General features: G+C 35.8%; 1 protein-coding gene across 1 annotated transcript in view; it reads left to right on the top strand.

The window, feature by feature from the left end:
• The first annotated feature begins 763 nt into the window (after nt 1-763).
• The window catches only part of ESR1 (estrogen receptor 1), an 89553-nt gene continuing 66817 nt past the window's right edge, over nt 764-23499 (top strand). The window contains exon 1 of the mRNA XM_072409292.1: nt 764-1346. Coding sequence (XP_072265393.1) covers nt 871-1346 — 476 coding nt within the window. The 5' untranslated portion in view covers nt 764-870. The remainder of the gene's footprint in view (nt 1347-23499) is intronic.

The raw sequence follows: 23499 nt of genomic DNA on the forward strand, positions 1-23499 counted from the left end.
TCATGAACAGACCCATTCCCACTCCTATATTAAACATATTTTGGAAGTGGTAACACCACTTGCAAAAAAATCCTAGACTCAACATGCCCAAAGATTCTTCACACTCCAGGCTATGCCAATTTCAAGATAATTTACAAGCTGTATACAACATGTTGCTATAAACAAATATACCATGTGGGTTTAAGAAAAAAAAATCCCGAGGCAGCAATCCCGAGGCAGGCATATTCTTTTATGAGAAATATTTTATAGACTTTTGGCAGATGGAATTACCTAGAAAGACAAGAAGGCAAAAGCAAACACATTCAAGGCCACTGTAGGAAAAGATTAGCATGTATGGTACTGTATATCACACAGACACAGGCTCTTCTTTCTACAACAAAAACACAGTCAGGGTCAGACTACAGTGTTTTCCCTTACATATTGCATTACCCAAGTCATGTTAAAATGCTAGCTTTGTCTTTAAATGCAGAATGACATGTATGTGATTAGTAGCACAGTATATAGCGTAGCATGTATAGTACTCAGTAGCAACTGAGTCAAAAAGAGAGCCCGGTTGTGATGTAATACCATTTCAATAATGACAATAAATACAGAAGCATTTGGTGTCTTGCCAGTAACACTGTGTGCATTAGGTTCAAAAAGAATGACTGTAGAATAGAAAAAGAAAAAATCAGTTATAAAGAGGGAGGACGGATTATTTTGTGTGTGTGTGGTGTGTTCAGTTCTGAATTTGACACTCCTCCTCTCTAGAGCTTGCTGAATACCTGTGCAGTGCTGAGCTCCAGCATGATTCCTGATCAGACTAACACCAGGTTGTGCTCTGTTCTCAGGTGTCCTTCCATGTGCTAACTCTCAAGCCTTGGCAAATAGATGGTCAATAGCCATGCAACGTATACGCTGTCAATAGTAATGACCATGCCCCTGCACAGCAAATCCCCAGGAATAACTTTATTGCATCAAATTCAAGGAACTGAACTGGAGACAATAAGCAGACCATCGCTGAAGTTACCCCTTGAAAGACCCCTTGGCGAAATGTATGTGGAAAGCAATAGGACAGGAATTTTTAACTACCCGGAGGGCACCACTTATGACTTTACTGCTGCTACTGCACCAGTCTACAGCTCTGCCAGCCTCAGCTATGCTACAAGTTCTGAGTCTTTTGGATCAAGTAGCCTGACTGGGCTTCATTCTTTGAACAACGTGCCACCGAGCCCTGTGGTTTTTCTACAAACAGCACCACAGATTTCCCCCTTTATTCACCACCATGGCCAGCAGGTGCCCTACTATCTGGAGAGTGAGCAAGGCTCTTATGGAGCAAGAGAACCTGCACCCACTTCATTTTACAGGTAATTTTTACAATGTGCACTAAAATTAATTTTACCATAATTTCCTGCATAACCACTCCAGGCCAATAAATTGTTCTTCAATAAGTCTCTTTATTTATCTTTTCACAACAGAATGCAAACTCGGTTTATATTTTTTTTTTGTGTCATCGAGCAACCTTGTTTAAAAAGACAAATGCAAAGAATAACCTGCATTAACCTGGAGCGACCGATCAGACCTAATTTAATTAGGAGAGAACACAAATGGTTGCTATGGTTAGCTAGGTAACTCTAATTTACACATGTTTTTTTTTACTTTATTCAAAAAGTCTTGTAGGCCCTTTCTATTGAGATTTAAATGTTGGCAGGCTCTTAGACTCCATTATCACCAGATTTAAATCAAAGAATAGTTGTTGTGGTCAATTCAAAGTCTTAAAAAATAAATTTAGAATTTTAAACGATTGCTGCGTCTTCTGAAAAAAAAATACAGAAGATCTCAGTTAACAACTGCCTGTCCAGCTCCATTCCTAATACTAGGAGATAAACAGCATCTGGCAGTACTAGATACAAAAAAGTCACATTCTTTTTTTTCCAAGGCATAGAAAGTCCAAGATAGATAACATGCAGACAGTGATATACTATCTCTGTATCTATATATATATTCCTCTGTCTCTCTTTCTTTTTCTATTAACACTTGAAATGCATTGGGATACCTAATACAGTTAACACTTTTATTTAAATATAAAATATTTAACAGACATAAGTATTGGTAATACTTCTTTTGGTGTAATTTATTTTCTCATGTTCTGATTTACTGAATTTTGCATAAAATATATTTTATTTCAGCTACTGCCAATGCTACTAATAAAGTTTTTGTTTGTCACACACATCAATTATAGTCTTGAAGACATTTAATGTGAAGAGCTGCAAATTTGTTAAGAATGCTTGTGTCAGTTTAATGGTCTTAATAATCTTGCGAGCTGGCAACAATGTGAGTTTAATAATGAGCAGCAGAAATCTATTCTATGATAGGGACTTCTCCTTTTCTTCCCTAAGTAGCTGTCTTCTATTTAATTTGAAATTCTAGCTCTTTTTAACCAATATGCTTTTGAAGAAAACATTGATTTTTAATTATACATACTTTAAAAAGTGTTATTTTGGACAAATAGCAAAGTTCTAATTGTTAATATTACTTGTTTCCTATTTTACATTCAGTTGAAATGTAGAAATGCTAACTGTAATTTATTTGAAAACAAAAACACAAAAAACGTGAAGCCTGATCATTTAAAAAAAAAAATGTTAATTAATTTAAATACTTTTTTCAATAGCTAAGCTGTTATTATGAGACATCAAGCATTTTTGTCATATGTCACAAATTGTCAGCATGCAAAGTTTATGTTTTTCAGATGCTTTGATTATTTATAGAGGAAACAGGAGGCTGGTCTGGGGTTGATAGGCTTTCTGTCACTTTCTGTAGTAATAAATTTGTTTAATGCGTATGGTGTGTACACCTACCAGATGGCAGGAGGTCATTGTGACAAACCAAACGGTGATTTACACACTGGTATTAACCCTTTTAAATGTACTGCCTGCTTTGAACTGCTCTACTGTCATTGTAACAAACAAAAAAATGAGCTATGCCAATACAAAATACTCAAAATTATCATTATTTGTTCTTAAGAGGCATGTCATGTATGGCCTGAAGCTGCAGTCATGTGTTCAGAAGATGATTTATACACTAAGGAATGTTTTATTCTGTAGTGGAATGTAAGTGGCGCCCATACTATAAAGGAAAATATGGAAGCCAGATGCCCAATAACCTGCATTACCAATTAAGGCTCAAAAACACTATTTTATGTTTATTGTTCTGTATTCATTTTGTAGAAATGCTGTATGCAACTGTTACACGACTTTTAATTGTGCGAGTTGTACATAGTGTAGTTTTGGGTGTGACACTTAAACTTTGTTGCATTTAAACGTCATGTATACGTCCTATAGGACCTGTTGTTTGGAGAACGTGCGTGAATGTTATTTATAAGAGGATTTAGTACCCGTAATTCCTGGGACATTTTAAGATAAGGACATATCATTACATGATAATATTTACAGTTTGCAACATTAATAATTATTTTGTCACTAGTTACATTGTAAGGTTGAAGAATGACAAATGCTCATAATTTTCTAAAAATAAAACAAAAAAAAAAATCTTAAATCCTGACCACTTTATAAAGCAAAGTTTAATTAACTGAAAAAATCTTTGTGATAACTAAAACAAAAGGACTCACTGAATGAAAATACCATGATATTACTTATGATATGCTTAATATTAGTACGCATTTATATATTTTTTTTCAATAAAAACACATCTTGTTTTTTCTTGGGTTGATTATTCTACTTTTTCTTGGTTCAAAAATCTTTCTTTTTTTTCTATATGCTGGTGTCACATTTTTGTTGTTTATAAAAATTTATAATACACAAACATGGCATCTAATAATTAATCAATATATATCAATGAATCCTGATTTTCAATTAAGTCCACTGCAACTGTAGGCACAATATCGAACCTTTTCTGTTTTCAACCTGTATTGACAGTTAAGGTTTTGGATTGTCTGAAAAAAATGTACACATCAATAGATTACACTACTTTTTGCAAAGGTCCTCGTGCTAAAGGCATGCAATGTTTATTACCCTAAACATGTTTTTTTCCCCACAAACTTAAACTGAATAATAATAATTTATCCAGTTAGTTTACTAACTGCAAAGAGCAAAGATTTTTGTCATTGTGCTATCACCTGTAACAACAAATCATAATTTGTTAAGGAATATTTGTTCTTGATTTAACGTACTGTAGCTTGTACACTATCCTATGGTTTCTTGAAGAAGACTGCATGTATCTTTAAAAGCATTATACTGCAGGATGTACAACTAGAATATTTGTGAAATGACATGATATTGAGGTTATGGTAGGGGGCCAAATGGAACCAAAATGCTCTTCACTCAAATACTTAGAAACACAACACTGCTTTCACAAAGGACAAAGTGTTGTTTTCCGCTAAGTGGCCAATGATTCTGAATGCTGTAATAAATATGTCCATTTTTACATATCTTTTTTATGGATCCATCTGGTTTAAATGAGACAATATTTCATTGTATAGGTGGTAATAACCCTTCATAATTTTTTACATTTTTCTTTTGTACCCCTAGCTTGAGCTTTCAATGCTTTTATATGTGGTTCTACCTCCATATTTAGCCAGGAAAAAGAACACTATCAGCATCATGCGCATGACTTTGCTTGCATAGCCCTACAAAACATGCCCATAGCTATACATAGTCTGTAGTTTATATCCCAAAAAAACATTACAGCACTTGCCTAATCTCCTATTTTCCCTCTGGACACCATACTGGAGCAATTTAGACAGAATGTTTGATCAAATATAACCCCAGCTTTATGCATCATTGACATTCTGCTTTATGCATCATTAAAAACTTTGGAATTTATATCTTTATGACTTTAGGTTGTAACCAACATTTGTATATGCCCAGTTGTGTATATATTTTTTAAGGCTACTCTCACTGTCCATGTATGTAGAATTTTATTGATCATATGAATTTGATCATTTTAATTTGTAAGTACATAGAAATGCCTTCTTTTTTGATAAAGGCAATGCTATACTTGAAATATTTCTTTTTTCTTATCTGCATCCTGTCTGTTCTTGTAATACACACAGCAAAATGTCAACACTATATATCGACAGAATTATAGTGATTCATGTCTGGACAATTTTACTCCTAATAACAAACTTGTAACTTGTGCCAAAGTACACTGAGAAAAATTCACAAAACTGCTCTTAGTGGTGTTTTGTATAACGGCTGAGTTTACCAACATTAACCAAAGTACAGAAATTGTATTGTCAAGCCTCACTAAATCCATTCTATTTTTTTTTGTTTTAACGAATCAATGGCTGTGTGTTTTGCTCACATGTGTTTTACAGGTATTGTTGTCTTTGCCAATTCATTTCAAATAGGTTTGCAACTCTATTTCCTTTTTTTTACATCATGCAGGGCAGTTGTGTTAGGGTGATGGGTGTTTTTGAATGTGCATTGGGGACCCCCAATGGCCACACCCCCATGTACAATGGAGGTGAGCAACATGCTTTGACACCCATTAAACTGTTTATATGTGCAATAGCACAAACATGTAGATTAAGCAGTCCTTTACAAATAACTAGTAACGTTATTAGATTTCATTTCAAGCAGGCATTTGAGAAGTGTGTTGTTTGTAGACACTTAAAGCCCAACTCCAAGCCCTTTATCCTTAATTTTGTAGTACCTAGAACAAGCATAAATGTCACCCATTTTCCCACTACTATCACCTATCCATAACAATCGTCTCCTTAACAGTGGCCATTCTCAAGTCAGCCTACCACGAACAGTTTATAAACCCTATTTTTTGTTATATGTCGTTCATATTTGTATGTATATTTATGGATAGTGTTTACCACAATGCCTTTTATTGTTTTTGTGAAGCTGGTAATATGCTAGTTAAAACTAGTTAAAATTGATGAACAACTGACATGTACATTGAATGTATTACATTTAATCTATGCTTTCCCCTAATCTTAACACAAAACCTACAATCTAATACTGACACAGATCCCTTAAAATAACTATATAATGTAACACTATACTTACCATAGCACTTCTGCTAACCCTAAAGCAGAGAAACCCCCTACTTAAAGTAAATGCGATCAGGCAGGTTCTTTATTGCAGAAGAGACAGTTGCCACGATCTTTTAAATCTGGGTTTCAATGTCTACTTAAACATGCACATAGCCATGCACTATACAAATAAACATACAGTTCTGCACCTTACACTGAAACATGCACACAGCCATGCACTATAAACACAAATATACACATAACCAGTTACTATACACACAAACATACAAAGAGAAACCTTTCTTGCCATGAACTGCTCAAGCAGAGAGAGTAGGTGGGTGGAGTGTGCTGAAGTTTTAGTTTATTCTTCTGGCACTGATATAGCCTGCTGGCCCTAGTGATAGTTATGTGCAGCAGATTATTTCCCTTTAATTATCCACAGATCACAGAGGGGACTAACAAGAGGGGAGAGGCTGTGGCAAGCATGCAAGCTCACAGTGTATCCGCAGTCTAAGAGTGACTCAAGCGGATCACATATACTGCTTATAGGAGGAATCTGCCCTAACTGGTGAGTTTGTTTAGTGACCTGTACTGGATAGGTAATACATGTGTTTCTTTGGTTTAGGCCTCTTCCCAGACAGGGAAATCTATTCTGTGACTACTATCTGTTACCACTCTAGTCACAGTTACTCCTTTTAGCAGCTTGGTGTATCCCCAATTAGTACTATATCCATCTTAGCATGCCCAGAACGCTATGTGCATCTGGAGGGGGATTAGAGAGTATGTTCTGTAGCCAATGAGCAGATTAATTCCTAGTCATAATCATGTCCTACGATTGGCTGCCAGTAGTTTGTATGCCTCTCTTGTTCCAGACTTTGGTTGCTGGATCCTCAAAGTGTTACCAGTGACTTTTTCCAGCTGTCTGATTGCCTTTCCGGATACCTGACCTTGACCCTGCTTCTTGTCTTCTGCCTGCTCCAACCTCAGACTGCCTTGACCTTAAATCCCTCGTGCCACCTGCCTTGACGGTTTTAATCTCTCTATTTTAACTTTAATCACATTGACTGCAGCTATATGTTATGAACTGTGAGAATTATGAAGCAATTAATGATATTAGCAGGTGACATCTTCCTGTTAGCTAATACTCTAGCATTTTTTTTCTGATTGAGAATGCATGTCCCATATGCCTGTGCCAATTGCTAAAATGAAGTGTGCAGAAGAGACATGCTAAATCATGCTTTCAATTGCACCAGTTAGATAAAAAATGCATTAGGGCAATATTTAAGGACTAAGGTTTAACCCTGGTCTTTTTTGTTGTTTAGGTGCTCTTTTTTCTTTTGTTTACACTATCTTTTTTAGGTTATTTTCTATGTTTTCAACTCCTAACCCGCATACTGCCTGAAAATTATCAACTATCTGCTGCCAAGCCTGATGTGATTGAACACTACCTGACCCAACCACTGATAATTACACAGACTTTGCAACTGATTATACATTTAGTACTTATTTTGGTTTCCCGACTTCAAAGTCACCAGTAAGGAAACCCATGGGCTTCAATTTGTTACTTAAAAAAGTAAAACCAAAATCGTAATTGTGGGTGCTCCTGGTAAAGACTAAACCCGTCTTAGAAACTCTAGATTCATGTTAACCATGAGTCACAAAGGTAGTACACCATAAATACATTTCTGTGGTTTTGGAAATGGGTAAAAATAGCTGTGGGGTAATACAGATATTTGTTTATTTCTTCCTAATTCTCCAATGTAATGAAAATATTCAAATATGCCTTCAAAAAAAGAACACATTTCAAAACTTACCTGGTTAAGAATTCAAAACAAAATTTTGGTCTTGTCACTAGGGGGTGTAAAACCTTTCGGCAACCAATGCCTAAAACGTACAATCTAATATGTAAATGCAGATAAAAATGTAAAAATAAAACTAAGCTATTTTGGACTAACAAAATAAAGTCTTGAGTGTCTTTTGGGAAATTAAACATTTGGAATAACATCAGAATGGACATGCGGACACATACATCAAACCATAAACTGTAAAAACCAAATAGTATACCTTTTTTCTGGGCCAGGTACCAGTGGCTAACCTCCCAAGCATTTACTAACATTAGAAAAGAAGAGCAATGAGATAACAAAAATGATGAGATAAATGTAATAAATAGATAAAGTATAGAATATATACCATCTTTACCTCAAAATGTTTCTTCATCCTTTTAATTCTAATCACCATTTCAACTGACCTGAATTGCACTATATATTTTTTCATCTACCATATCAAAGCAATCATGCCTTTGCTGTATTGTAGCTCATAAGCCCTAAATTTAAATACAAACAAAAAAACAAAAAAAATCATGCAACATGTTTCATCATTATATTGGCTTTATTGACTGATATGTGAAAAGCAGTAACAAAATAGTGAGGTGTACATAATTGTGACTTTAGTGTAAATCTCACCCGTTTTGTTCTTGTATTTTACAAAGCCCTTGATGAAGTCAATGTATTGTTGAAACATGTTAACAACTGTTCTCATATATTATTTTGAACACAAACCAGATGTAAAATCGGGCGCCACATCCAACTTTACTTTACCATGCATACCATCAACACGATTAATGGATTTTAAAGGCACCATAAGTCAAATCACATCACATATTTCCTAAAAAGCATGGAAAAAAGAAATATACACCTCATGATACACATATCGTACATTCAGATTTAGTTCATATTCAGCTTCTTTTGCAGAATCTGCTTCTTCAGGAATATTGAAACTTTATGAATGATGAGATTCAGATCCTGGGGTCATCCTCTGGGCTGTCCGTGGAGAGCTTCGTGTTGGCAATTGTTACCAAAGATTGAATTATTTCTCATTATTACATATTTTTTTTTTTTTACTCCTTTGGTATTCTTGTGTCTAAAATGTTATTTTGAATATCAATACAACTGTGTGGGAAACAAAAAACAATTGTCTAGCTGACATGAAAAAAATAGAGGATTTTGTTGTTTGGTAGAGGGTATTACAGTGATATACATAGGGGAAAAATAGATGACATGAAAGGCTAAAGCACCATTTAACTACTCCCTTTAATGGCTCCCAAAGATACTAGATATTAAGAGTTTCAAAAGGTCCTTCAGAGCCTTTAAAACTGTTCTTGAATTATGCAAAATTTGTCAAACCAAATCAGATTTAAGCCAAGGCAACAGGAATGCAATGTTTAACACTATAGGAAAAAAGACAATGACATACTATGCTAAGTCTAACATGAAAGAAAAGAATATATGAAGTGGTTGCATATTTACTTTTTTATTTCCTGGAGTTGATATGAATGTTCCCTTTTTGTTCCATTGTTTTTATATGATGTTAATTTTATTTTGGTTTCAGAGGAAATATAATATAGAGTGGTATCCAGTTTTACTCTTTCCTGAGGGTTGGAATGATGTTTTTTTTGTTTTGTTCATTTTCTCAGACATAAATATTCTGTTAGCTGTGTTAGGTTTTCAGGTTTGGGTTGGGTTTAGACTTTTTAAACACTACTGCCAACATAAATTATATTTTATTTTAGGATTGGAACTGCTGAGTTTTATCACCTGTTGTCAGTGAACGAATATTGCATTTGCCTATCAGTCTTTTGGTGTGGTGGTTGTATTACTTTCCTTTATTTTTACCTAGTGATGATGCCAGTAACCAATTTCCTGTCCTTGAGTGACAACACCCACTTGCTGTAATGTATTTATAGATGGGCGTAGTTGTCAGTTTAGAAAGGGAAATTTAGAAAGGGAAAGGATTAATGCATACTTCTCCTTTTCTCCATGGGTAAAGCTGTTCTGTAGTACGAACAGAGATAGAGCTGGGGACAATGCTTACAAATGAGGTTGCAGCACATGCAAAGACCCCAGAAAGCACACTAAATTTATGGAAAGATCAGAACGTACAGAATAGACCAACTCTTAACTAAGTTTTTAGAGTTAACTGAGTTAAGTTTTAATGTAAAGGTAAGCCCTAAGCGTTATTTAAACATTATGTTTAAGGGTTAGGTGTAGGCTAAGCTTAAAAAAGGAATATGGCCAAGATGAGTTTTTTTTTCCTAAGACACCTACGAATCGAGGGGCTATTCCTATGCTTTCCCTATATCATAGATAAGTCACCCAAAGCACGGGGTCATTCTTTGTTTCTAATACGTCTAACCCTGGTGACAGAGCCTCTACTTATGTACCTCTAAATCTCTAATCCTCCTAAGGATATCATAATAGGCAAAGAGGTAATCTGATTGGCACTGTTTTTCATTCAGGCTACTGATATTTACCACTAGGTTTGTTTGCTCAATGTTACAGGAAATCTTGGAGAGGTTTGGATAACATTTTGGTATTCACAAATGTCAAACATTGTTAATATCACAATTTCAATGCAAATAATGCTGCCAATATTGAGGAGGTATGGACATTCCCAATCAAATCTTCACAACAGGATTTAAAAGTAATGGTAACTTTTTGACTTAACCACTTCCTTCTCTTTCATAGTACAACGCAACAAATATAGCCATAGCCAAAGCCATCACCTCTACTATCTCTCACAAATTACTTACTACTAGAGATGTAAAAGAAAGGATCACAATCTTCTGCTAAAAGCCATTTAGATACCACACAACATTGTGACATTTATTTAATTTTCACAGTCAACCCTAATTTAAATGCTAGATTTACACCGTTGCTAATAAAAGCACTTGTCCCCAAATTTATCTTCACAGGAAGATTATACAAGGTTACAATTAAATAAATAAATGTGTGTGGTGAATTAAAGGAAACCCAAATTAAAACAATACTTTGAGTCTCCTATCCCTTTGATTTTTTTTCACAGACTGATTACCCCACATCCAGTATCTCCAGAAATGCCCCAAATGTGGCCTAGAAGAAGTTACTCCAAAACATTGGGCCAAATAATAGCATTTGATTTTAAGAAATCTATTCCAGGTTTGCTTGATCACCCCGGTTCACCCATAATAATCTTTTGGAGACTTGGAGCTTAATTAAAGCTGCGTACACACTTCCAATTTTTGTTGTTGGAAAGGATCTTTCACGATCCTTTCCAACGACAAGGAAGTGCACGATGCATGAACGGTGCTGTACATACGATGGACGATGGACGACACCGACTGTACACACGGCAGATTTTCGCCCGATAATTGGCCGATGCTGATTATCGGGCGATAAAAATCTGACGTGTGTACGTAGCTGAAATCAGACTCATTGTCTTAGGGATTGCTTTCATGTCTCTTTGTTCTGGGACAAAATACTTCATTACTTGAACCACATTCAGCAGGTTGACTTAATAAAGACCCTTGGATAACTACTGGTCTCCTCCTTCTACTGTCTGTAGAGCAACAGCAGATTGGATACACAGCTTGTTAATAGCAAGAAAAGAAATAAGTTATAACTGGTTATAAACCTGACCATCAACAAGTTCAGCTGTAAATGTTAAGAGCTCATTTGACGGAATAGCTGTTCAGGCAGTAGGTGATTACATCACATTTCCAGGTAATGGTGGAGGGTATGCTGTAATATATGTTACGGTAGGGTAGAATTTTAGAAGGTCTGTGACTTTAGGGTGATCCATTTATATCTATAATAATAATTTTTGTTGAAATTCCTTTTGGCAACACAGTTTGAGAGATGATAAACTACATTAGGACTTCCTCTCACACCATCTAATTTCTGTCTTTTGAACCATGTGGCTTATTGTTTGGTTTGGAATTGCATGAACGTGCTTTTGTTGATGGCATCAGTGTAACATGAGTTGGAGATGCTAATAAGATCATTTAGAATTTATTGAGAGGTAAATTTGACCTCTGGTTCAGCTGAAGTGTTGCATTCCCATAAACTCCTATGGTAAAGCAAAACTCCATTGATGTATACATAAGCTGTCAAATTTTTTATTTAGTTGAATATTTTTCTGCTTGGAATGACAAAAAGACATTCTTTTTTCTATGATCACTAGCTTTTACAGGATTACTTTCCCACAGGCAGTTTATTCTGCATAGGGAATAATTTATTGTAAAATCTATGCCTCGACTCCACAGAAGAGAGTCAGTAACCCCTGGGCTAAGTGTAGCCAATGGTGCCACACTATAATGCATTGAGGGAATTGCTAACTACATGGTGACATGACCTCTTTCTCAATTAAATCACATCAAGCAAACCCTGGTGTACTATTTTTTTATTTTATTCAGTCATTGTTTGCACAACAACTCAAGTCACTTTGATAGTACCGCCTTAAGCGGGCGGTTGGATTTCATCTATCAATTTATCCGCTGTCCAGAAAATGCAAGAACAAAATTTACTTTCCTACAGAGCAGACTGTGGAAAGGTTAGATGTCAGGTTTTTATTACTCCACCATGGAATAAAGTATGGGGAAATTTTAACACTAGGACACAAACTGTAATGAAACCAGTTGTTTTTCATTCTACTCAAAAATGTTGTCTGCATTACCATTGGAGAAATTAGCTCGTATTTTCTGTCCCAGTGACATGACAACAAAAATCCCTAATCAGCAGCAAAAGGCAGCTGTAAAAACCTAATGATGGTTCTATCCCTTCACCAATCTAACACTCGAAAAAACTATAACATTGTTTTTAAACACAAATGGATTGAATTTGTGCAAACAATGTTAATTGAAATCTGTATTGGTAAAAATATGGGGCCTGTCATTTCTGACTTATAAAAATGCCAAGTGTTTGGCTTTGTTTTTAAACTTTCTGATCCAATAGCCTAAAAGATCTGCATATACTTTCCATGTCTGTGTTTCACAAAATAATAAAGTCATTTGATTAGCATGAAAACTAAAAACTTTAGTAGGAGAGATCTGCAAGGGCGGCCAGCCTCAATACTTCCTCAATTAAGTTTTTTTTAAACAACTGATTTGTGCTTATTTTTCTATTATATGCCAATCTGTCACAGTTTAAATTCATAGGGAAGCCAGGAATGAATTTGCAAGGAATTTTCCCATCAACCGCTACCTTTAGTGAATCTGTTATAAAAATGAAACAAAAATCTTCAGGTGCCCATACATTTTTACAAGACTGTATGGACAGGCATCTAAACTTTATACCAGCAGAAGCTTTTTTTAAGTCCTTGTTTTAAAACAGACTGTTTTGAAAAAACATTAGGTACATTTGGTAAATAAAGCACAGGTTTCGCTTTTATTTAGACTTTTTAGACCCAAAACTTCCAGGAATAAAAAAAATGTGAAGTTTAGGTTTACTACAGCATTTATCTGTCTGTCATGGTTCCAAGAGAGCTGGTGAATCCTTGTGTGACCTTGTTATATTTACTGAGTGACTAGCCTTTGTTTGACCTTGCTAGATGCTTTTTTACTCAGTGACTTTTAGGATACATGAAAAGAGCAGATACAAATAATTATATTCATTATAAAAATCTCCTATTACTTCAACCTTGACATTTTGCTATGTTAACAGTCACTCTTGCAGTACAATGTAATTGAAAGTTAGGCTGAGATATCCGTAGTGCTACAGAAAAGAAGGGTCCAGCTAATATCTGGTATTCCTTCTTACTATTTAGTGTGGTATTCCCGCTATGCAAGGAGTGCAGCTCTCCCAGGCTCAGGGAGGGACTCTTAAATTCTTCAGATTAAAAAAAAAAAAAGAAAGAAAGCCTCAACCACTAAATTTCATGTGAAGATTTGATACTGAATAACATACTGAAAATTCTAAATAAAATATGAAGGCTGAGATGAAGTACATATAAAGAAACTGATTTATCTGCCAAAGATTTATTTTCCTGTACACTTATTCCTGAGATTTAGACAGCCCTACTACGTAGCACAGCTAATGATTCTGTTTTCTATATCACAGTTTTAAAACATTTAAAATGTACCTCTAGTCTGTAGATTTGGCAGTAAAAGAGCAGCAGGCATCTCTCTGCTCCCTCCTCCTATCATCATATTCCTTGTCAGCATATGTGCTTGCAGCATACCTGATTGGATTCCAATTTAGGTACTTACATTTAAAACAAAATTTTTTTAAAATGTACTAATAAAGGGGTCGCCAACCGGTGGTCTGCGAGAAAATTTTGGTGGTCTGTGGCTCTGGCTGGTGCTAGGAGAAGGACCCCGCTGGGGGAACGTACCAGCCACGTCCCCCGTACGGATCACAGGCTCAGGGACACAAGCAGTGTTTCTGGACACAAGCCGCCCACTCTCCCATCGCAGGTAATCATCCCATCGTCCCATCTTTATAAAATTTCCAGGGCAAATAATAACTTGCAACATGACTCACTTATTTGCAGTATTGTTTTTAAATTAGTTTGTACAAAACAGAAAATGTAACATGACAACTCAACTGTAGATCTGTAAATCCCCGGTCCAGCACCAGTACTCACTAGGCACCAATCCCTCAATCTAACACCGCACTTAGGCCATCCCAGCACACGGGTGCCACCAAGACTTAACCAAAGCACAGTAGTAGTCAGACAGTGCAAGGTCAGTTGCCAAGTGTTTCACAGATATGCAGTACAGCAGGATCCGAGGATCCAGCAAATCTAGAAACAGAGCCTAGGGTCATTCATAGGCATCACACTGCCAATGTAGGTATCCAGGGGTTAAAATAAGCAAAGTCGGGAGTCACAAGCAATGAGACAAAGATACCACATAGAGTAGATTTTAAGCACATATCCTGAAAGTAATGACCAAAACAATCTTGTGTTGATTAAAAACAATATATTTTAATTACCATGGTATTTATTCCATACAAATATATACATTTTGACAAGTTACAACCACATAAAACATTCTAAAAACATCTGGATAGATCCTAGTACAACAATCAAGTCACATTTGTATATAGATGAACACCAAACTTCTAAATTTTACTCGCGTTTCGGGGACATGTAGCCACTTCTTCAGGAGTTGTTACATGGTGCACATAAGCCAAGTATTTTTGCCTGGAACAATCACAGTATCACAACTATTGCCTTCTATACTTCAACCTTAGATAAGGGAAGTCCAGGAGGTCATACTGTAAGTATAAACCCAACAGTGGTGTTATAGGAGACAGAACCCAGAGCGTTGTGTTTTCAAATTTCAAATACATAGAGCACTGTAAAGGGTAGACAGAAAGTTTGAAAGGGTTATGACTGATCACAGAAGACAATGCTGGTTGGGGAACCATTGTCAAAGGGAAACTGGGGATGCTGATCAGAGGACAGACAGCTAATTGCTTGATCTCCCCTGCTGCTGCAAGTAATCCTTTGGGAGAAACTAAACAGGGCGCCTGGACTGCAGTGGCTTACAGCAAAGAATCACAGGTCAGATATGCGTCTCCTAACAAGATCCACACCCCAATTTGCAGGTAGCAAATTCTTATCGGTAATTTTTCCAAGCTTTTGATAGGCATTCTGTGGCCTCTTTCCATAATGAAGGAGGCACTTTCATCTGTGAACCTGGGTGATCCAAATTCCAGGAATGGATCAGGCCCAGGATTGAAATAATTTGCCAACAAATAGCAAAATGACTTTAAAAGATCCTTTACAGGATCACTCAGGTTTACTGATGAAATTGTATCCTCTCCAGCCTTGGAGAGATGTAATAAATCAGGCCCAATGCTCCTGTTTCTGCATCACAACTCAAAGGAAACACACCATCACACATTGTAGTTTGCTGCATCAGGTAAAAAGTTCAACTTTTGACTGCATTGTGCATTGAATAGTAACAAGAAATGTGTAGGTTGCCCTAATGCAACACATATTCATATTGTACCACAATGTGGAAGATAGATTCAAATAGGCACTAAAACTCTTCTGTAGAGATTTCTACTTTGCTTTATACCTGTTTAAGCGGCATGCTAAATTTTTGAGTTTTAGTATTTTATAGAACAGAAAATGTTTATTTTTTATCTGTTAACATTATTTATTAACGTGAAAAGAACTTTGTGTTGTTCTCTATGCTAGATGTATAGACTACAGTTTTTGAGTAACTACTAATAAAAATGTTATAATTTCATGCTGATAAATATGCTGGCTAATTTTTGACTAAATCCAATAAAGTAGTTTCCCTTTTTAGAAGTGTGACCATAAATCACCTCCTATTGTCTTCCCATTACTATGTATGATCAATCAACAAACAACTGTTAGGAGTCTTTTCATAAAGCAATGAATTTAACATTCACAAAACATTCTATGGTAGAGAATCTCCCAGGGCAATGTAATTTCAATGGCAGTGATTAATTTTCCACTAAAGAATGTTTGGTGGATGTCCCTTTCACTGCTTTATATATAGACCCTTTAGTATTTTTTTGTGGTGGCAGAAAGTAGGTTTGGAACTTTATTTGGTCATAGCTGATGAGAAATGTTTAGTTTTTATTTTTTACCATTTATAGTACTTAAAAAGAATATTTCTAAAATTGTAATGAAAATCACTCAATCCATAGAACACACCGAGAATAATTCCACAGGTTCAAGGGATAGTTATAAAAAACAATTACAGCACGATTGACAAATACATAATTAATGTAAAATACTTTTATTGAAATGATACCATTATACAGTGGTACCTCGGTATAAGTCTGCTTCGGAATAAGTCCAACTTGTTTGGACACAAACCTTTGCTTGGTATACAACCTCTGTGCTAGAACTTGTATGGGTCAAAATGAGTCATAACCGCGCGCTACCCTTATTTACTTCTCTCAAGACAAAGCCACGACTACCTACGAGCGTCAGTACGCCAGTTGCTACCATTCAGTGAACAACCCACACTATAACTCTCTGTGAATTACATAACAAATCCTCCTCCTCCCTTCTCAGCACCATCCTAGTAGGCACTTGTCTCTTCCAACAAGGTAAAGTGAGGTTAAATTTTCATTTATTTCATCTAATTGCTTTTGTATTCATGTATTTTAGTATTATGCAGGGTTTAAATTATTTCATACAGCCCAATCAATGTATAATATGCCAATAACAATAGGATTTTTTTCATGGGAACAGATTAATCATTTTCCTTTTATTTCTTATGGGAAAAATTTGTTTGGTATAAGTCCTGTTTGGTATAAGTCGAAGGATCTGGACCTTTTATAGCTTGAAGAAGCCATCATTGCTAAAATAAGTTATAGTTTATTGAATTGAGTCTTCTCTTCGTTATGGTTGCAAGCAGTTTCAATGTACAATGACTTTTACTCCCTACTCTTGTTCTTTCATTTGTTTGTTGAAGAATTAAAAGATTAATTGTTTTTCTTGTATAGCAAAAGATGGAAATATAATTACCATTTGCAGAAATGTTTTAGCCCTGAGTAGTTTTTTGTGATGGCCCAATATTGTCTTAACATGCTTAAATAAATTAAAAGGATAAAGAATGCAATTCACCCCTCCCTCCCTAGCCACAGCAATTTTCCAAATGAATAATAACTAATTACCTTTAAGTACATCCAAAGGCTCTTGTATGACAGTCTAAACAAATCCCAAAGCTAGTTACTTGAAGAACAAGCATCAGGGAGTAAACAAAAAAAACCTCCCTATGTTTTCTAACTGTGCCAAATCTTCCTTCATTGGAGTCTCAATGTGCCTGCTGGGAGACCTGGTGTCTTCCTAAAACTGCAGCTCACAATGGAAGGGATTTAGCTGCAAAGAAAGTGGGTCAGATAACATCCTTCAAAGAGAAGCATTATATTAGTAAGTTGCAGAAAGGAAAGAAGATTGTTTTTAGCTCAGAGTTAGGCTTTAGGTCATCAATATAATTTAGAGTCTGATATATAAAAGGAGGAGGCAAAATCCAGATGGTTTATTTTAAATTTAGAATAGTTGTATAATTGACCAGCTGTACAAGAAATAGGATAAGAACCGTGGACAGCAAAACAGTTTTTCTGTATTCTCCTGAAAGTTCTGATTGAAAAAACCACATTGGGCTTATTAGCACTGCCCACCCAAGCTTTTAGTGTACTGTAATATGAACTTTCTTTCAGTGTCATTTAAAATGCAGAGATGTACACCTTACTTTACATGTAATTATATAATGTAAACTTTGGACAAGGGTCATGACTGAGTCAGTATTAGGAAAGTGTGATTTCAAATTCGATCTAAATTGTTGGTCAAGCATTATTCTTCTTAAAGAGACTTAAATAAGCTGTAAAAAGAAGAACGTTTATACTTATCTATCTGATGGTTGGCTAAGTAAATCTTTGTCGTCTTATAAACTTGGAGCACTGCTGCTATCTTATCCCTCAGCGTGTGAAGAATTGAGTGTTGTTCCCTCGGTGGTTCCTCCTGATGACCCTACATTACAGCTTGCCATGTCACCCCACGTGTTTTTGGAATGTAGCTACCAGAATTTCAGCTCAAGACTTCAGCTTTATCTGAGATATCTGCTCTTTGTCTCTCATTTAACACAGCGGTGGTCAGCTTGCTTTCTATGGGTGCATCAAGTTCCCAAGGGCAACTGGTTCGCCAGATAGTAAACATTACTTTTAAAACATTTAGTCCTAAAAAAGGAAAACCTTAAAATGGGTTGCCTGTATTTATGAATACATTTATCCAAAAACCTGGAATGTATTTGTATACACAAATAAAAAATGAATGTCTTAGGAGTTTTGTACTCTTTTCCCGCCTGTACAACTTTCTTGTTTCTGAATGCACAGCTTGCTTATAACTATTCCCAAATTGAGCTGACACAGAACTCCTGTTCTCACAATTAATCTTTTTCCTAAAAAATTATATCAATGAAATATAAAGTATAGATGGGAGTTAGCATTTTTAAACTCTTTATTATATAATCTGTGATTTTATAACACAAGAAATGGATATCAGTAACAAAATGAAAGCCATGACAGATGTCTTAAATATCTGTCTTGTGTTGAGGACTCATCTTTATTCAATATATCTTCTTTATTCAGTTTATAGATGTAAATAATCTGCTTTATATGACTTTGCTCCAACTAGGTTTAATATTTTTACAGTGTGATCAAGGTTTAGGGGATCAGTTTAGTAACCATATACATTTTATATATAAATTACTCAATGTTTAGGCAGTGGTACAACTTTTATTCAAATTGAAAAACTGAACAAAACAAACTTGTAACATGTACAGTTTAATAAAGTAATGCTGGTTAGAAAATAGACAATTCGAACCATTATTATTGCTGTGTTTAGAAGAGCTTTTACATTACCCCCATTTTGCTTTAAAATTTTTTTTTTGTAAAATAACAAACAACCCAAAAATAAAGATGCATTAAAAAACATGCAAACTGAAAAAGCAATACAATGCGTAAATATAAATTGCATTCACTTTACTGCCTGTATCCAATGGAAGAAGGTTAAAAGAATGAACATCTATTCAGTATACACCGGCTTACTTATGTTAGTGTAGTAAATTTTCCTTTTTTGTAATTTTCCTCCAAAGTACTCAAACTAAATTCAAACTAATTTAAAGAATCTTTAAAAGTCTGCAGTTTTAGAGTGTTTTCAGTTTTTTAATGCCTTACAATGTCTAGATTTGTCTGTTAGTACATGAATTGAATTATAATGTCTTCATTCTTTCTGATATTTAAATGTGGAGGCAGGTTTAAGATACAATCAAACATAAACTTCCAATTCACTACAAAGTATTTTCTTGGTCACCTATGATATTTAAAAATGAGTGGTTTAAATGGACTGAGAGATTAAACTAAATTATGCATATTATAACCCAGGCCTTAGATGTTCATATAATCCACCAATAATATAACCTAGATGTTCCTTGGTAGCTCACAGAGGTTGATACTTTACTGCTGCACTGGTTTTTAAAGATCCAACATTTCAAAATTTGACAGCGGGTAATACTGAAAGACTTACTACCACCTCCTTTTCATACCCTGTGGGTAGCTGTGGTAGCAACCTCTTGCACAATTTATGGACTTGAGAAAGCCGTAATCGCACTGCAACCTCGCCGTCTTTCTAAGCTTAGTCTAAATCTGATTTACTACCCAAAATTTAAGTTTTCCCACTTACAAATTTATTTATTTTTTATAAATACTTATAAAAGAGTAATAAATCTGTTCTCCACTGCTAGGGGTTCTCGCTGTGGCAAGAAAGATTGAAGGGTTATCCTGAAGCTGCAGGATCCTAAACGGGATGTTTTCCAAATGGCATCATGAGAACACATATTTATATTGGAATGAGTGTCTGACATGGCATTGTTCATACTCCAGGAATGTGGAAGACACTGCGCATTTGCAAGTTTGTGTCAGGAGGTAAAAAAGAAGAAAGAAAACATAAGGGGACCTGAATATTTTGTGTGGAAACAGTTTACAAAGGATCATATAAGGCAAGATTCAGGTTACTGGCACTATAATCTTGAGGATCATGTCAGTCATCAATATATACTTTTTTGCCAATGGTTCTACGCCAATGGTTTTGCCAATTGTTCAAGAGGGTTAGATACATGGGCTTGCCCCAGTAATATTGCCCTGCTCCAATGTCTCTAAATAGCATCTAGCTTTCTTCCATGCTGTGTAGAACAAACTATTCATGTGCCTTGCCATCTTAGAGTGCGCCTCAAACCTGTGGATAAACTTCTACTGTAGTTTGGATGATACCATGCTGACATTTCCCTTTATTTCATTTTACAAACTGGATATGGGAAATTCACTAGACATGTCCATTTATAGATGCTAACTTTTGCTAAGCATAATAATAGCCAGTGAAGTTCTTTAACTGTTTGGTAATGGAATCGTAAATCTTTTTTTGAATCGACGTCCCACATGTTAAAATCAGAATTTATACATGGAACAGAAAAGGTTGCTCTTTCAGCGCTTGCTTAGCTACAAACTAATAGATAATGACTAAAATGCAGATGACTGCCAGGAAATATTGTATTATTACTGTATGGCATACCTACAAGTTGAAATCTGTTTAATCCATATGTCAATGTGTGTACTGATTCCAAGTGTTTAAATTATGGAGTTTATGAAATGTTAAAAAAACAAGCTATGGTCAAACTCTGGTTGTGGTTGTATCTTAGTAACTGTTCCTAAATATATTGTGGCATTATTTTGGGAACTTCTCCATGGAAAACTTTCTATTTAAACTCTTTCATTGTAAAGAACTCTCCCCTACTTACTGCAATGAGTGGTTAATAGGTTTGTATGTTCCTTTGATTAAAAGTGTAAGATAAACTGTGGATACTACCTTTTAAAAACAAACGTTTGACTCTTAGGTAGGTGATATATCTGAAAAAAGTGCCTATTCCTGGAACAAAAAAAAAAGAAGAGCAAGACTTGGTTCAAAAAGTGGGCCCCGGGGGACATTAGGGTGATGAGGGAAAGAATAGATATGGCTTAAAATGTGTGTTGTGTCCTACCACTAGGACACTTGGCATAGCAGAGACTGTCTGACTGTACCCTTTATGTGTATTTTGTTGCTGAAAAGGCTGCTGAGATATAAGGGAGTTCCAGGAACAGAATTTTTCATGCATTATAGTTGCTGGTAAGCCTGCCCAGTAGGAAAAGGGAGGCCAGACAGAATGAAGCTAAATGCCGTGAAAGCAATCAGAAGGCATCTGAGGGTTGCCAAGTTTTCCCTTGGTAAACTGTCTGTGTTACAGCAATAATGTGCTTAAAATATTTATTTAATCATTTAGAATAATGTATTGTTATGAAATAAATACTACCTATACTCACAAGCAGTCATTTGAGCAGAAACTTTGTTCTTAGAGACAACTGTTTGACTGTATCGGGTACACAATAAGTAACCTGTTCAACAGCACAAGATTAGTGAGAAACTCTTGCTACTGGAACCAAAACAATGTATGTTCATCACATTTCTTATCGAGAGGATCCCACATTGGGGACACCTCACCATTTGGTATAGAAGCTTAGGGTTGAGTTCACAATGGTGGGGGAGGTTGGGTTTAAAATAGTATGTGCGTGTGTCTTTGACATTGTGAATATCAGGGAGAACCTGTGGTGTGCTATCCAATACATTTCACACACACAGATAAATCCTAGCCGGTCCAGATCTGATTGCTAACCAAAATTCCTTTCTATCAGTGGAATGATCCTGTCTCCAGATAACCCCAACCTGTAGCCATCCAGTACCACTTGCAACAAAGCAACATTCTCTGTCTTCCCCAAAAACTACTCCTCTGAAGGCAACTGTCTCCATTGACAAGTACAACCACAAAACCAGCATGATTGCTCAATTTTATTTCAGAAACATAGGGTAAAAGGAATAGTATATTAAACTAGATGGGAGAAACCCACTTAACGAAGAACCCCACTGAATATACTCTTTCACTTATTTTATAATTCAATTCTAAAGGTTTGCAGAACTTCTCCCTGGTTCTGATAAAGTACATGGTAAAAACATTAGCCTATCATTGATTAACTTGATTTTGGTCATCTCTGTGTGGTCTTTTTCTATATTCAGTGATTGCAATGTTTTATCAGCAACTTTAGCTGATTACTAAGTTTTTGTTTGCTTTTACAAATGTATTTGTGTCCTAAAAGATGTGCTTGGCTGACAACAAAAATCTCAAAGTCCACTTTCAGAATGCTGTGTGATCACTAAATGAGCACAGTTACCGCAGTCTCACTGTCCTTCTGCGTTATTGTACATCGACCTTCTGTTCTCCACTTCTTATCTCTTGATCATTTCTTTCCTTGTTTTTTGTGTTGTCGTTAGTGCTGCCAGAATTTTCTGCATCAAACACAAAATATGTACAAAGGCCATCGACTGTGCAGTAACTGTTTACTTTTTCCTTGACCCATGTCACTCCTCTCTACCCTCCTATAAATACATACATACGAATATATAGGAAATATATATGATGGAATATTCCATCACAAAACAGTGAGGATTTTCAACCCCCTGGCTAGTTGATGAAAAGCTATATCTGTGCATGCGAAGGTGACATTATCAGTGGCAATACAATGGCTGAAGAGGATCGCCGTCTTCGCAGAAGTCTGTCATGGATCCAGCGACAAAGATGGATCCTTTCAAAGATGCAACAATGACAGCTGCATGCTGTGCATTCTTGCTGAATATGGCAGAATCTCATCGCCACTGAGTTTAGTTCCACATTAAACATAATTTAAATTGATTTACCGCATGTTAAGAATTGCTATGTTTTGATTTTCTAATACAGCAATACACCAAAAATCTTTACTAATTCTCGGCGTATGTTTGATCCAAATCCAACCAAGCGAGTTAGTTTTAAACTGATCTAGGTACAGGTTGACTATCAAAAATCCGGCCATGGATAATCAGGATCCTTTAGTTTACTGGCATTAATTCAGATCGCATTTTCAATACGGGCGCTGCAGTACACTGTTTGGCCACTAATGTTTTGATGGAGCTGTTCTGTAGAAACAGCCTTTAGGTCTTGCTTGCTAAACTAAATACACATTGAGACGTCCCTGCTGCCTGCTCCCTGGAACTGTGCCAGATGAGAGAGGAAGGCTGGTCTGTGTGTGGAGGTAAATAAAAAGAAAAAAGAATTTTCAAGAATCCGGTGCACCTCAGGTCCGGAGGTTGATGGATTT

Source organism: Pyxicephalus adspersus, chromosome 4 (assembly GCF_032062135.1).
Source record: "Pyxicephalus adspersus chromosome 4, UCB_Pads_2.0, whole genome shotgun sequence".
Taxonomy (NCBI): domain Eukaryota; kingdom Metazoa; phylum Chordata; class Amphibia; order Anura; family Pyxicephalidae; genus Pyxicephalus; species Pyxicephalus adspersus.